The sequence below is a fragment of the Prionailurus viverrinus genome, chromosome B2 (genome assembly GCF_022837055.1).
Source record: "Prionailurus viverrinus isolate Anna chromosome B2, UM_Priviv_1.0, whole genome shotgun sequence".
NCBI lineage: Eukaryota > Metazoa > Chordata > Mammalia > Carnivora > Felidae > Prionailurus > Prionailurus viverrinus.
Genome location: NC_062565.1, coordinates 34,490,670 through 34,507,104, shown reverse-complemented (window position 1 = coordinate 34,507,104; position 16,435 = coordinate 34,490,670). Strand labels below are relative to the sequence as shown.

At 37.1% G+C, this 16,435-nt stretch overlaps 1 protein-coding gene across 1 annotated transcript in view; it reads left to right on the top strand.

The window, feature by feature from the left end:
* The window catches only part of SRPK1 (SRSF protein kinase 1), an 82,007-nt gene that overhangs the window by 41,482 nt on the left and 24,090 nt on the right, over window positions 1–16,435 (top strand). The window contains 6 exon segments of the mRNA XM_047858479.1: window positions 5,635–5,753; window positions 7,679–7,787; window positions 8,733–8,820; window positions 9,858–9,945; window positions 14,199–14,305; window positions 15,156–15,321. Coding sequence (XP_047714435.1) covers window positions 5,635–5,753; window positions 7,679–7,787; window positions 8,733–8,820; window positions 9,858–9,945; window positions 14,199–14,305; window positions 15,156–15,321 — 677 coding nt within the window.

Here is a 16,435-nt window from a genome sequence, read left to right as displayed (position 1 = left end):
AACATGCTATGTGAAAGAAGTCAGAGAAGACCACACATTGAGTGGTTCCACTTACATGAAGTGTCCAAAATAGGCAAATTCATAGAGACAGAAAGTAGATTAATGGCTTTCAGAGTCTAAGGGAAAGGTGTAATGGTGAGTTACTGCTAATGGGATTAGTGTTTTTTGTGGGAGTCATGAAAATGTCCTAAATTTAGATTGTGGTGAGATTGTACAGCTCTGTGAATATACTAAAACCACTGATTTATGTGCTTTAGATTGGTGAATTTATGGCATGTGAATTCTATCTCACTAAAGAAATTAAAAATAATTCTAGGATAGTTTTTTTCAAGCCCAACCTGCTAGGAGGTTATAAACCAATTTAGTGGGTTACTAATAGACTTGGTTTAAAAAAAAAAAAAAAAGGCAGGGGATGGGAAGTTCACGTAGTTCATTCATGTGAATATGTAAGTTCCTGAAATGTTTAAGTAAAAACTCATAAGTAGCATATTCTTCATGGCAATTATCAATATATAGTATTTGCTCACAAAGACAGTAAGTTTTTGTTTGGCACTTTGTTTTTACTATCTATTTGGGTGATTAGTGATTGGGGTGAAGGATGGTTAGGAATGAGAATTATACCAGGAATGGAATCTGAATTGAAAGATCCTTAGAAATGGCAGCAGGGGGCACCTGGTTGGCTCAGTTAGTTAAGCGTCCACCTCTTGGTTTCGGCAACTGTCACACTTTTCCAGTACTTTCTGCCTTCTTCATAGATTTTTGCCTTGGCTTCATTCTGTATTCTGGCCAAGTATATTCTTATTTCTAACATTATTGCTCTTTTGATCAGGTTACAAATTATTTGACTCTTGAAATCATACTGCTATTAAAATTTTATCTGTTGTCTGTTTCAATTTATTCGAGATTTTGTAAATGTATTGGGTTAAATTTTATATGCTTTAAAGTGCTGACATAATTTCTTTCTTCTGAACATGAATAGCAAATATTTGAGACATGAAGTGTAGGTATGAAGAGTTTAAAGGCACAGACTGAAATTATTTTAGAACTCTCCTTTTTTTGTTCCAGGAAGAATGGGTTTCAGTTCCTAATATTAATAAGCTGAAATTTCTTTCTGTAACATTTCTTCCGATTTTTTTTTCTCTTAACACCCATCATCAATAAAAGTTAACAGTGATTCTGAATTCTTTAATCATGTCATCATCCTCATTATCTATTAGTAACTGTCTCTTTCCTCAAAATTTCTTTTTTTGTTTTTTGTCTTTTTATGACAGACTTTTTTCAGTTGTTTGATATTCCTTGAGGGACATCATATGTAAAAGTATGGCATTAGTAAAACATGGGCAGTTTGAGAAAGCCAAGATGATGCAAGGATCAGAAGGAAACTTAAAACTATAAATAGTATCCTTAAGGTAAAAGATTACAGTGCATCATTGAAACTGTGCAGGAGTCTGTAAAAAAGGAACATTAAGAGCAAAAAGGGGGCACCTGGCTGGCTCAGCTGGTAGAGCTTAAGCTTCTTTTTTGTTTGTTTGTTTAATTTTTTTAAAACGTTTATTTCTTTTATGAGAGATAAGAGAGCATGAGCAGGGGAGGAGCAGAGAGAGAGGGAGTCAGAATCTGAAGCAGGCTCCAGGCTCTGAGCTGTCAGCACAGATCTCAGCATGGGGCTCGAACTCATGAACTGCGAGATCATGACCTGAGCTGAAGTTGGACACTTAACCGACTGAGCCACCCAGGCGCCCCTAGAGCGTATGATTCTTGATCTCAGGGTCATGAGTTCAAACCCCACAGAGTTTACTTTAATAAAAAAACAAAAAAAGACCAAAGTTTAGGAAATTAAAAATATGGTAGAAATGTAACAGACAACACAAGTTAGAAGGATAAGTGTTGAAAATGGAACAAGATCTAAAGAGATAGAAAATGTAAGGAAATTAATGTAGTAAGCCAGAGGGTCCCGCATCTGGGGGGAAAAAAAAGAGTTCCAGAGAGAATAGACAGAGGATTATATTTACATTGAACTATAGGAAACTTTCTCAGAACTAAATGAATCTCTACTTTGTAAGTACTGATACAGAAAGTACTTAGCAAGTTAGATTTTCAAAAAGCCATTCAGGAAATTTCAGAATATGGGAATTAAAGAGCAAATTCTTGGGGCGCCCGGATGGCTCAGTTGGTTGAGCATCTGACTTTGGCTCAGGTCATGATCTCTCATCCATGGGTTCGAGCCCCACATCTATGCTGACAGCTCAGAGCCTAGAGCCTGTTTGAATTCTGTGTCTCCCTCTCTCTCTGCCCTTCCCCTGCTTGCATTCTGTCTCTGCCTTTCAAAAAAATAAAATTAAAAACGTTTAAAAAATAAAATTTAAAAAAAATAGAAAATTCTTTAAAAATAAGATTTCTTCCTTCCAGGGGGAAAAAACAATCCCTGTTTGGAGACTCAGAAATGGGAAGGCATTGATTGGATTTGTCAGCACCACTGAAAGCTAGAAGGCAACAGAGCATTTATTTTTTACTCAGACTGACAGTCAAGAGTGAGGATAAAATAATAGGAGAGATCTTAACAAATTTACCTCCCATGCACTCATTCTTCAGAAATTACCAATAATATGCACTATGGAAATGAAGAAGTAAATCAAGACAGAGGCAGACTCTGGGACTGAAGGAACAGGACATCTGCCACAGAGAGATGACTAAACATTAAGACCTTCTCTATTTGAAATTAATGCTTATATATAAATTTAGCATATTTTTAAAATGATATTTAAAGTTAAAGTAGGATTTTTTTCTTAGGTGGTCTCTTTCTGTATTGTTTTAGAATCAGAAGAGAGTTTCTTCTGTGTCAACACATGTCTCAGGGTAGAGTCTTGCATTTCTCATTGTGACTTGCAGTCTATAATTCAATCATAAATCCTTTAACTGGGAATGCTATTTAATGTACAGTTTTATAACTAAAAACTTATGTTCACAAATGTATTTGCTTCCAAGAATATTCAAATCTTTAAAAAACAATTTTTAACATAACGAATCCCATGATATTTGTAGAATTCTAATATTCCAGCATTTTTATGTCTGGTTTTCACTTATACCTCACTACTTTTCAAATTTTTCACAATTTTCGTTCTTCTTAAAATCATATAGTAATTTTTGTTCGTTTGTTTTTTGCTTTTTGTTTTTTGTTTTTAAGTAGGCTCCACTTCCAGTGTGGAGCCCACTACAAGGCTTGAACTCATGACCTTGAGATCAGGAATCAGACACTTACTTATCTGACTGAGCCAACCAGGCACCCCAGTCAAATTGTAATTTTAATTGTAAAAGGAAACAAATTTGAAATTAGAGATCTGTTGTAGAAATTCATTTTGATCTGAATTTTAGGAATATTCATTCAGACTCATTATTTCTATCTAGGAAGTTGGGCCGGGTAGTTCTTAATTAAGTTTTCCAAAGACACGTTTTCACTAAAAATGAACACATTGAATCATGTAGTTTTATAGCTGCTTTGTGTTCCTGGAAGACCAAAAGTGTCAAGAAGTGAGGCAGGTTGGAAAGGTCACCAAAAATCTAATCTGAATCATTAAGTGTTGCTTGCCAAGGTATGTCTTCTGTCTCAATAGCCCATATACCTGGTTTTGGTATTAAAATTTTTTTGTTGTTGGGGCACCTGGGTGGCTCAGTCGTTTAAGCATCTGACTTCAGCTCGGGTCATGATCTCATGGTTCATGAGTTCTAGCCCTGTGTCAGGCTCTGACAGCTCAGAGCTTGGAGCCTGCTTTGGGTTCTGTGTCTCCCTTGCTCTCTGCCCCTCCCCTGCTCATTCTCTGTCTCTCAAAAATAAATAATAAACATTAAGAAACTTTTTTACTACAGGGCAATGAGAAAGAATGAAATATGGCCCTTTGTAGCAACGTGGATGGAACTGGAGAGTGTGATGCTAAGTGAAATAAGCCATACAGAGAAAGACAGATACCATATGTTTTCACTCTTATGTGGATCTGAGAAACTTAACAGAAACCCATGGAGGAGGGGAAGGAAAAAAAGGGGGGGGGGGGAAGAGGTTAGAGTGGAAGAGAGCCAAAGCATAAGAGACTCTTAAAAACTGAGAACAAACTGAGGGTTGATGGGGGGGTGGGTATTGAGGAGGACACCTTTTGGGATGAGCGCTGGGTGTTGTATGGAAACCAATTTGATAATAAATTTCATATATTGAAAAAAATTAAAATTAAAAAAGAAACTTTTTAATAATGAAAAACATAAAATTTTTTTGTTTTGAAAAGACAATCTGATGAAACAGATTGATAAAAAGGTAAATAAAATATTGAAAATGGGGGTTAAAATTCCTTTTCCTGCAGCTACTGGAAGGAATGTTTTGTACCTTATTTTGTTTAGAGCTTTATATTTAGCAGTCAGCTACTAAGTGTCAGCCTGAGTGTAAATCTAAGTCTTTTTGCCTCCGAACCTTTCAGTGCACAGAAATTTTGATATAACTAATTGATTGGCATGTAGAGGAAGGAATTAGTAAAATTTTTTAAATTTAAAAATTTTTTTTTTTTCAACGTTTATTTATTTTGGGGACAGAGAGAGACAGAGCATGAACAGGCGAGGGGCAGAGAGAGAGGGAGACACAGAATCGGAAACAGGCTCCAGGCTCTGAGCCATCAGCCCAGAGCCCGATGCGGGGCTCGAACTCACAGACCGCGAGATCGTGACCTGGCTGAAGTCGGACGCTTAACCGACTGCGCCACCCAGGCGCCCCAAATTTTTTCAATTTTTAATGAGAGACCATTTTTACCTATCAAAGAAGCTAAGTTTTCCAAACCTGGTAATACTTAAGTACCAAAAGCCCATATATGTGAGGAGATATAATTCAGTTACAACCCCTTTAGAAAAGTCTTAAATAATAATCCTAAAAGCCAGCCAGTTATGGCCACAGACTGGAAAGAAGTAGTTTAAAATCTTAATTTGTTCAGAGTAGCAGTGTTTTAAAACAAAGTAATTATTTTCCAATTTTTCAATATTTATCATGTTATTTTTTATAAATAGGGAGAATGTTTTTATCCTTACCTGGTAGTTTAACTTTAGGGAAATAATTCTAAATGCAGAATAAAGATTATCCAAGAATTACTCATTGGCTTTATTTTTAGTGGTAAAAAATTAGAAACAAGGTTAAATGTCCAGCTGAGTGAGCAGAACGTGCCAAAGTAAGTGGTGATATGTCTAAGGGAAATATGTGGATTTAAGAGATTGCATAGGAATAAAGAGAAAAGTTTATAATAGGAAAAGCAGGATGCAAATTTGTATAGTGTATGATTACAGATACATATTTTCATAAAAATACAGGAAAATATTGAAAGAAAATGTAATTTTATTGGCAATTTTCTTTGGATATTGAGTCTCCAGTAATTTTTTCCCTTTGTACTTGTGTTTCCCAGATTTTATTTAATCATGTACTGACTTTTTATATAAAAAGTATTACTTTCCTAACATCAGGTAAAGTGATAGTTAATATTTTCGTAGGCCACCACTAGATAGTGTTCTGTTTATATTATCTGTTAAGTGGGGAGACATTTTGATAATGCCATTTTCTTAATGTCCTGTTTTATTCTGTCCGTATGGAATGAACATGTTTGTGTTTCTTAGATCTGAAACTCAGCACCGAGGCTCTGCTCCCCACTCGGAAAGTGATCTACCAGAGCAGGAAGAGGAGATTCTGGGATCTGATGATGATGAGCAGGAAGATCCCAATGATTATTGTAAAGGTAAGGCCTTTGATAAGGACACACCGAGTAAGACATGACTCATGAGTATGTGCAATTTCTCACTTGAATGTTGGGTCTGTCAGTGTAAGCTGTTTTGATGCTTTCTGCTTATCGCATCCTTTTCTCTAAGTATAAGAAATAATATTTCCTCTCAGTTCAATTTAATTTATTAAAGCTTGATTTTATGTTAAATCTGTTTTTACCCTTCTTTCTCCTTCAAAATGATAGTGCATATTTACCTTAGAAAATTTCCGAAGTATATTAAAAAGAAAATAAAAACTGTCTGTAATGCTGTATCACCCAGAAATAACCAGTGATGAGATTTGGTATACAGGCTTTTCGAAAAACCTTTTCATTACTTTTTTCTCATAGTAATGCTTGCTAAGGTAAGTTAAACTGGAATTATAGATACTTAAACTGTGTCATAAAGTTGCCTGATAGCTTTTTTGTTTCTTTATGAGACTTTCTACGATTCTGGGTGGCAAGTTACAAGAGAATGTATCTTACCATCTAGGAGAACATAGTTTGTGTTATTTTCAGCAAGCAAAGATACATGTAAAAATACCTTGATTCCTGCCACTGTTGGCAGCCTTTCAGGCCTTCCTGGTTTTTATTTTGTTTAAGGGAGCAAACTCTCTATTTTCCCTTTCTTTCTTTCTTTCTTTTCCTTTCCTTTCCTTTCCTTTCCTTTCCTTTCCTTTCCTTTCCTTTCTTTTCTTTTTCTTTCTTTTTCTTTCTTTTTCTTTCTTTTTCTTTCTTTTTCTTTCTTTCTTTCTTTCTTTTAATGTTAAATAAATGGAATTCTTTTTTTTTTTTAAGTTTAAGGGTTTTTTTTTTTTTTAATTTTGAGAGAGAGAGCATGCACAAGCGAGGAAGGGGCAGACAGGGAGAGAGAGAGAGACAGAGACAGAGAGAGAGAGAGAAGTCAGTGCAGAACCAGACATGGGGCTCGAACTCCTGAACCATGAGATCATGACCTGAACTGAAATCAAGAGTCAGACACTTATCTGAGCCACCCAGGTGCTCCTAAATAGATGGAATTCATTAATCTCCTTCATAAAAGAACATCCTGAGACTGAAACTATAAATATGTTTTATTTTAAACATTCATATATTTAGATAAATCTATTGGATTACTGAGGGGCAAGAATATTGTGATATGTAACCTTGTTTTTGTTTGACAGTGACTTATTTTTTAATTTTTTTTTTCAACTTTTATTTATTTTTGGGACAGAGAGAGACAGAGCATGAGCAGGGGAGGGGCAGAGAGAGAGGGAGACACAGAATCGGAAACAGGCTCCAGGCTCTGAGCCATCAGCCCAGAGCCCGACGCGGGGCTCGAACTCGCGGACCGCGAGATCGTGACCTGGCTGAAGTCAGATGCTTAACCGACTGCGCCACCCAGGCGCCCCTACAGTGACTTATTTTTTTAAGTAGCTATTGGTTGTTCAACAAAGCATCACTTGCTTACTCTAAATCATTAGTCTTACTTGCGAAGATGTTTTGCTGTAACATGAGTTTAGTATGTGGCTGTGTGTGGCAGACTTACAATTTTCTTCTCAATTTGTTACATAGAGAAACCATTTTTATTTGATAAACTGTATAGATGTTGAAAATGGATTATGAGGGGCGCCTGGGTGGCACAGTCGGTTAAGCGTCCGACTTCAGCCAGGTCACGATCTCGCAGTCCGTGAGTTCGAGCCCTGCGTCAGGCTCTGGGCTGATGGCTCGGAGCCTGGAGCCTGTTTCCGATTCTGTGTCTCCCTCTCTCGCTGCCCCTCCCCCGTTCATGCTCTGTCTCTCTCTGTCCCAAAAATAAATAAAAAAACGTTGGAAAAAAAAATGTTTTTAAAGAAAATGGATTATGAGATACCTTTTCCTTCTTACTGCTTAAGTGACTGTTTCCCCCCTGTTGTTTCTTCCAGGAGGTTATCATCTTGTGAAAATCGGAGATCTATTCAATGGGAGATATCACGTGATCCGAAAGTTGGGCTGGGGACACTTTTCGACAGTGTGGTTATCATGGGATATTCAGTAAGTTGTAGTGGTCCTGCAAAAGAATTAGTTAAGTGATGCCTAAGTGTTTTTGTCTGATTTTCCAGAGATGATCCAGCCTTCAGTCTAGCTCTAGACCAATTTCTTGGTCAGAATTTTGTTGTTGATAATCTTTATATTCTTGGGCAAATTTGTCTTTTCCTCTGGTGAAGAAGCATGTTAGGGGCAAAATTAGTGTCCATAAGGCACTGGGAACTCAGAAATTCAAACATTACAAATACTCCATAAAAGTATGGTATGTAAATTCATAGGGTTTTGTTTTGTTTTGTTTGTTTTTTACTGGATTTAAATTTTTAGATGATGTCCTGGACCAACCTATGTGAAATTATTTTCTTATAGTTTGTTTTGATAAGAGATTTGCTCGACTGTACAGTCCAAAATTTTTCCTATATAAAAATCAGAGGTAATTAACATTGGAGGTTTACCTACAAGTGTATGGTCTGTCTTTGATGGGACAGTATTTGAGATCTGTGCACTTTATTTATTCTTTTATCAGATTGGTTTCACCCAAGTATTTCTTTTGGCTTCTTATAGGAAAGTGTTACAGCTTTTAACCTTTGAGGTTTTGACATGCAGATATGTAAAATACTTCTGGTTTAATGGGGTTTTCCCCCTTATTTATTCCCATTTCATGGTTTTACTTGGGTTCAAGGAGACATTGAGAAGGTAGACTTTAACTTAGAGAAAATGTATGGTGACTGACATTACCCAAAAGCAGATTTTCTTCCTCCTGTAAATGAAATCTGGCCAGTTAGTGCCATCCATTAACAGGTACACGTGATCCCATAGAAATAGCCTATGTTTAAGTACAGGGAGACATGGAATCAGTATTTGTACTTTTATTGCCTCCTAGTTATGACTAAATCTTACCTTCCTAAAGTAAGGATAGGGCATTCGTCTTAACTGCCTGTGTTTGCTTCTTAGGGGGAGGAAGTTTGTGGCAATGAAAGTAGTTAAAAGTGCTGAACATTATACTGAAACAGCACTAGATGAAATCCGGTTGCTGAAATCAGTGAGTATTAGATCATATGTGTGAACTGCAAAGCATCATAAAGTTATATTAAATTAAGACATAAAGTTCCAATATCCTTAAAGAGGTAGAGGAAGATGACAATATACCTTCTGTGCGTGTGGTACTGGAAGTGGTGGAACATGCTGTGATGGGAATTTTCTGCATGCAAACACTGAAAACAACTTTCAAACAAACAAAAATGTTTATAGAGCATGTTTTATTTGCCAGACAGCACCAAAAAGTGTTTTACTTTGCTACTATGGTTAAAAGTTGTGTGAATAAGTTTATAACATCTGTTTCATGTTTTAAAATGTTATAAACTGTATATAATATAAAATAAGCATTTTATTCATTCCCTTAATATCTGAAAATGTAGGTAAATTTTATTTAAAAAACTTTTGGGTTTTGCTAGAAATTAGGAAGCTGTCATTGTAGTAGAAGGAGCTTAAACTCCAAAAACCTGGGCTTTAAGACCAGCCCTAGTCTAGTATATCGTCCCTCTCATCACTTCATTTCTTCTGAGCCTTAGAGTTTTCATTTGTAAAGTCAGCATGTTAGACCCGGAGAGCTCTAAGAGAGTAATTTTCAAAGTGCCAGTCTGACAAGATAAGGAGCTTGTGCCCCAAAATAAATCAATGTACTGTTTGCTTCCTTCATTGAGAAAGGTTTTTTATGGGGCGGAGAAGGTCAGCTGAATGAACAGTGTGATGAATGTTGTGGTTGGTTTACATCCTGTAAAGTCTCCTTAATTCCTCATGGCCTGATAACCAGTGATTAATTTGGGAGGTACACTTTTAGGAGAAAAATGGTTGAATTAGAGCAACAGTCTATGTTGCTAGTATTTCCTTTTGTTAACTGTTTATTTCTTTGTCTATTTGAGCTATTAAAATTTTAGTATGTTTTTCTCATAGATTTGTATGAGTCCTTTCTTGGGAGTAGTTAATCCATTGTTACATGTGCTGCGGGTATTCCCTCCCCAACTATTGGGATTATTTCCATGCTTCTCCTTTTGCTAAATACTGTCTTTCTCACTTCAGGTTCGTAACTCAGACCCTAATGATCCGAATAGAGAAATGGTTGTTCAGCTACTAGATGACTTTAAAATATCAGGAGTTAACGGAACACGTATCCTTTTAAAAACCTGTTTGAAAATAAATCATGAAATAACCTATCTCGAAGAAAGGAACCAGATTTAATAAATAGCATTCGTCTCTTTCTTCAAGGCAAAGTACAAGCAAACTACTTAGTTTTATTGTAAGCTTCTGAACATAGATTGAATCATGTTTATCTTTGTATGTTATGATTTTTCAGAGTATTGCTTTAGGCTTTTTCCCCTTTACAGGCAAATTAAACCAACAAAAACTTGTTTGGTTTTTTTAATGTTTATTTATTTTTGAGAGAGAGCGAGACAGAGTGCAAGTGGGAGAGGGACAGAGAGAGGAGAGGGAGACAGAATCGGAAGCAGGCTCCAGGCTCTGAGCTGTCAATACAGAGCCTGACATGGGGCTCGAGCTCAAGAACCGTGACGTCATGACTGAAGTCAGATGCTTAACCAGCTCAACCACCCAGGCGCCCCAGAAGAAAAGCTTTTTTAAAAAATAGCCTTGTATTAATAAAGGCTCTATAAGTTTTATCAATTAGCACAGAAATTTTAGTGGAAGTAATTTTTCATGATAAACACTGGGTAAAGAAAAATTTAACACATTTTATTATCTCCCAGCCTTCAATAGGGAAGAGGCTGTGCATGGGTTATGCTTAGAATCTAAACAGGTATGTGATCACATTCTGTCATGATGAGAAAACTGACTTGTTTAATGTTTTTATCTGGATTCTTAGAATTTTTAGAGTTGGAAGGAACCTTAGCTGATTTTTCTCTTACGTAAGTTCATATCAGAGTGACATACACTGAGTTAAGAGGCGTTGCAATAGCCATGCTTATGAGGACCTGTCAGATTTTTCAGAATAAAAGATGTAGAATCTCACTTGGATTGGAGAGTCTAAAACTACCTGTTCATAAACTATTTAAAAATGTGAAAGGACGGGGCGCCTGGGTGGCGCAGTCTGTTGAGCGTCCGACCTCAGCCAGGTCACGATCTCGCGGTCCGTGAGTTCGAGCCCTGCATCAGGCTCTGGGCTGATGGCTCGGAGCCTGGAGCCTGTTTCCGATTCTGTGTCTCCCTCTTTCTCTGCCCCTCCCCCGTTCATGCTCTGTCTCTCTCTGTCCCAAAAATAAATAAACGTTGAAAAAAAAAATTTTTAAAAAAAAATGTGAAAGGAAAGACATTTCATACCTCTCATTTCTCCTATACCTCTGCATATTTAGCTTCTGTTAACACACATTATTAATTGCCAGTTATGGCCTTTATTAAGGAGGTGGGCTACATATGGTTCTGTATTATCATGTGGACTATGGTAAGAGATTTGAACAGAGAAGCAAGAAGAGAGAATAAGAGAACAGGTGATGATGTGAAAAGATTTTTATCTGTCATTCTGAATTCAGTTGTAAGTTATTCCCTTTGAGAAGTACAAATCACATACCCCTGATCTCTGAAGGAAACTGCTCCAAGAATCCTCCATTTTAAAACAGGGTCTTATGTCTATTGCAGTCACTTTGTAGACGGTTTACTCTGTGTGTATATGTGTTTTGTTTTAACTGTTGAAATCTTCGTGGATTTGAATTTCAAGTTCCGAGATGCTTTCCGGATATTACCAGATGGTTTCTCTGTACTTTTACGCACCGAGTCCCTGTTTTATTTATTTCTCTTTGTCCTTAGCCCGTTTTCTCTCTGCCCTTCCTCCTACTTGTCTCCCAGCTGTCTTGGCTACTGCATTATTTGCTGCTACTAGAGATTGACAAGGATAAAATTCAGAGTGCTGAGTTAAGGGTTAATGGGTTGCTATTCTCCTGCCCCTCATCTCTGCTTACCACATAATCATGTCTGCATGGAGCTGTGTATCTGTATTTTTCTTTGCATCTGAGCATCTCCAGAGCACTGCCCTTTCTCATACTGAAATATAAGGGCCCTGAACTGGAAAGTTAATCATGTAGACTTCGGGATATTTGGTTCATTCTACTTCCCTGAGTAGTAAGGATAGAGGACTGATTAAAGAGGGTCAGCGAGTCTGTATATACTATTGACATTACCCAATGAGTATCAGTTATGGCCATCTATGTGACCTGCTATGTCTTTAGGATACTTCTTTTTTCGAGTATGGATTTTCCTTCTTTTCCTAGCTCCTCTTACTTAAATCTAACTCTTCTTAGTTTTCAGCCCTCAATTTTTTTTTTTTTTAACACCATCTCCTGAAGAAACTTTTTCATGTATCATTTTTTCCAGTTTTTTGTTTGTTTGTTTGTTTCTTAAGTTTTTAAATATTCGGTCTTTTTTATATCACTGCTTACAAATTAAAATACCATTGTCCGGGTTGCCTGGGTGACTCAGTCGGTTGAACGTCCGACTTAGGCTCAGGTGCTGATCTTATGGTTCGTGGGTTCAAGCCCCGCGTCTGGCTCTGTGCTGAACGCTTGCTCAGAGCCTGGAAGTCTGCTTCAGATTCTGTGTCCCTTTCTCTCCCTGCCCCTCCCCTGCTCACACTGTGTCTCACTCTGTCATCTAAATAAATGTAAAAAAAAACAAAACAAAAAAAACATTGTCATGGGTGCCTGGGTGGCTCAGTCAGTTGAGTGTCCAACTCTTGATTTCTAATCAGGTCATGATCCTGGGGTCATGGGATTAAGCCCCACATAGGGCTCTGCACTGAGTGTCAAATCTGCTTGGAATTCTCTGTCTCTCTCTCTCTCTCTTTTTCTTTCTCTCTTTCTCTCTTTCCCTCTCCCTCCATCCCTCTCCCTGGCTTGTTTGTTCTCTGTCTCTCTCACTCAAAAAATACATATACCATTGTCAAATTGTAATACTTCTCTCAACAAATCAAAGATTGAAACTAGGGGGTGCCTGGGTGGCTCAGTTGGTTAAGCCTTTGACTCTTGATCTCAGCTCACTCAGGTCTTGATCATCTCAGAGTTGTGAGTTCAAGCCCTGTGTTGGGCTCTTCACTGGGCCTAAAGCCTACTTAAAATAATAAAATAAAAAGAATGAAACTAGGAACATAAGAGAATAATTTAAAAATCTGTTTTTCTGGATTTTTTAAAGCAGTCTACATTTTTAAAAATCCCGATTTGGATTTTGTATATACAAAAGTAGAGTAGCTTAATGAATATCCACAAACCCATTACCCACTTTAGGAGTTACCAACTCATCGCCAATCTTATTTTGTCTCTACCTCCTACTAATTTTGTGGCCAACCTTAGATATATTATTTTATCCATAATAATTTTAAAGCTTATTTATTTATTTTGAGAGAAAGAGGAAGAGAGAGAGCGAGCACGAGCAGGGGAGGGGGACAGAGAGAATCCCAAGCAGGCTTTGCACTGTCAGTGCAGAGCCTGATGCGAGGCTCAAACCCACAAACCTTGAGATTTGGACCGAGCTACCCAGGTGCCCCCATAACTGCATTTTTAAAAATGTTTTCAGCTTGACCGGTGGCATCCTCTTGAGGTCAAGACATGTTCCTCTTGACGTGTTCCATTACTGTTGTCACGCAAGGTTTCTAGGTTCACGCAGGATTTGGCCATTTCTTTAAGGAGCCCAGGTTTTCCTTCAGTAAAGAATCTTATTTAAAGGAAGAGTCTGGGCACTGGGTCATTATGACATATGTATAGCTCAACTTTCCCATATGTAGAAAGTCCTAGAGGTACAAGGTAGCAACATCTTACTACTAAGTCCCAGCAGTGCCCTGCACACTACTGGCTCGAGGAATTATTCCTGCTGTGATGATTGGGATGTGTGTATGTAATGAGAACACACGGTGGCACTAGAATCAAGATTAGTTTTGTGAACTACAGAGCATAAAGCAAGTCAGTTTCCTACTTTTAAAAACTGTTGGCATTCACATTTTTTTAGGTTAAGTTTTGGTACATTATCTCCTGCAGTTAAAGCAGAAGTTATTTTTCCTTGCTTTGAGGCTGTGAGAGTAAAAGTTGTTACCCTGGACATTAGTTTTTACATCAGGGAAAAGGCAACAACTTAAGCCTAGTGTGTTTCACTTTTACTACTCAGTGTTTTAATGTGCATAGTTTTATCGATAACCAGCCCCCCCGCCCCCTCCAGAGTTTTCCATTTCTTGGATGTTTTGAGTAACTAAAGCATTAAACAATCTTTGGAATTCAGAATATTAACAGCTAGATATTTTTTTAGTCATATTCTATAACTTTTTTACTAAAAGAACAATACAGTAACAATTTCATTGGGATGGGACACATTTTATCTTGCTTCTTTCTTCTTTTGTGCTTCCTTTTCCCTTCCTTAACAAATTCCTAGATATCTGCATGGTGTTTGAAGTTTTAGGGCATCATCTGCTCAAGTGGATCATCAAGTCCAATTATCAAGGGCTCCCACTGCCTTGTGTCAAAAAAATTATTCAACAAGTATGTATCTTAGTATTTTCTCTGTGGTGATTGTTTTATATTCTTAAAGTGTCAGGAGTTTTCTATATCCAATAGAGTTTTTATTTTAAAAACTAGGGATTTTTTTTAATTGCTAAAATTAAGTGTTTTATTCAGTCCCTAGTGTTCATTCTGTGTTTAAATGTTTTAGCAATAACCCATTTCTCCCAGATTCATCTCCTATAATAGTCATTAGAGGGCAAGCTGTGTTCAGTGACTGATTTTGAAAATTTGAAAGTTCTGGTTGCAAATATTGATTATGTATTAATAGAAAATTGCTATGTCAAATTATTACTGTCTCTTTATATAACATTCAAGGGCATTTTCTAATATTTTAAATAACTCTCAATATATAGTAAAGAAGTTCACTCTCAGGCAAATATTAATACTTCAAGGGGCAAATAATTTGTTTGGATAATGTGTTTTTGTGGAAAGAGCTCCAAACTAGGAATCAAAAGACCTCAGTTCTTTATCAACGAGGAAATGTGAATTAAGAGATATCTAAATCTCTTTCATCACCTATATTTTAACACTCAAAGGGCATATTGACTTTTATTCTTGGTCTTTATGTACTTCTTTAAATACCTCCAAATAGAATTAGCTTTTTAACATTTGAAACTTTTTATTATAAATAAACACTGACCTTTGTTCATAGTTTACAAGTAATCTTTCTGGGGAAGTTTGTGCTTTATTAAAAATGCTTTATTCTCTGTTGAAAACTACCATATTGTTTTTATATCTTTATTTTTTTAAATGTTGTATTGTGATTTCTTCCTTCTCCAGAAAGACTTGTATTCTGTGTTTGCAAGTCTACTGCTCTATTCCCATCCAGGTGTTACAGGGTCTGGATTATTTACACACCAAGTGCCGTATCATCCACACTGACATTAAACCAGAAAACATCTTGTTGTCAGTGAATGAGCAGTACATCCGAAGATTGGCTGCAGAAGCAACAGAGTGGCAGCGATCTGGAGCTCCTCCACCCTCTGGATCTGCGGGTATGTTTTCTTTGAGGACTTTGGTCTCATTAGAAGTTAAGAGAAGTTCCTGGTTTTGTTCTATTACCAGTAGTTAAGTAAGGCACCACGCATTCCTTTAACGATAATATATGGTAAGTATTTATGTGTAAGAAATAAGCTCAGCCTTCAAAAGACTTTTTTAATTCTCAGTATCACTCTCCTGTAGAAAGAAGTCTAGAGATTGTGTCTTTTGGGTACAGATATTTTGTATACTTTAAAAGCTAATTCATGTTCTTGTTTTAAAATGTTTTCCCTTGTGATTCAGTGGCCATTTTTTATGTGTTTACCTCTTATCATGACGATACATGCTTGCTTATAGATCAGTGAACTGTGCAGGGGCAAGATAACTTTGCTATCAAGAACTTGAGTTTAGGCATTGGAGTGGACAGACCTGGTTTGAGTCCTGGGCTTCATCATTGGCTTGGGTGCCCTGAGGGAGTTCTTGACTTCCTTTTCCCTCTTGGCAGGAGTTCTTGGGATTAGTTCCATGTGAAAGCATTTAGTAGGGTGCCACACAGTATTATGTGCTAATTAAATGATGACTATGATTATGATGATCTTTTGCCATTTGGGGTATAGATTTTAATATTAGTAGTTTTATTATATTTGAGGAACTTTTAGTTTTGAGGAAATTTAAGCTGAATTATCAGTTAACATAGGCTTTCTTTAAAAAGATAGACTAAAGAAGGGGGAAATGAGAAGTTAATTGATGGGCATAGAGTTTCATTTTTCCAGAATGGAAAAGTTCTAGTAATATTGCACAACAATGTGAATATAATTAACGCTGTTGAACTGTACACTTAAGAATAGTTAAGAGGGAGGGGCGCCTGGGTGGCACAGTCGGTTAAGCGTCCGACTTCAGCCAGGTCACAATCTCGCGGTCCGTGAGTTCGAGCCCCGCGTCAGGCTCTGGGCTGATGGCTCAGAACCTGGAGCCTGTTTCCGATTCTGTGTCTCCCTCTCTCTCTGCCCCTCCCCCGTTCATGCTCTGTCTCTCTCTGTCCCAAAAAATAAATAAATAAACGTTGAAAAAAAAATTAAAAAAAAAAAAAAACATACATGGGAATGAGATTTTTGCAGCAGTAATAATGGA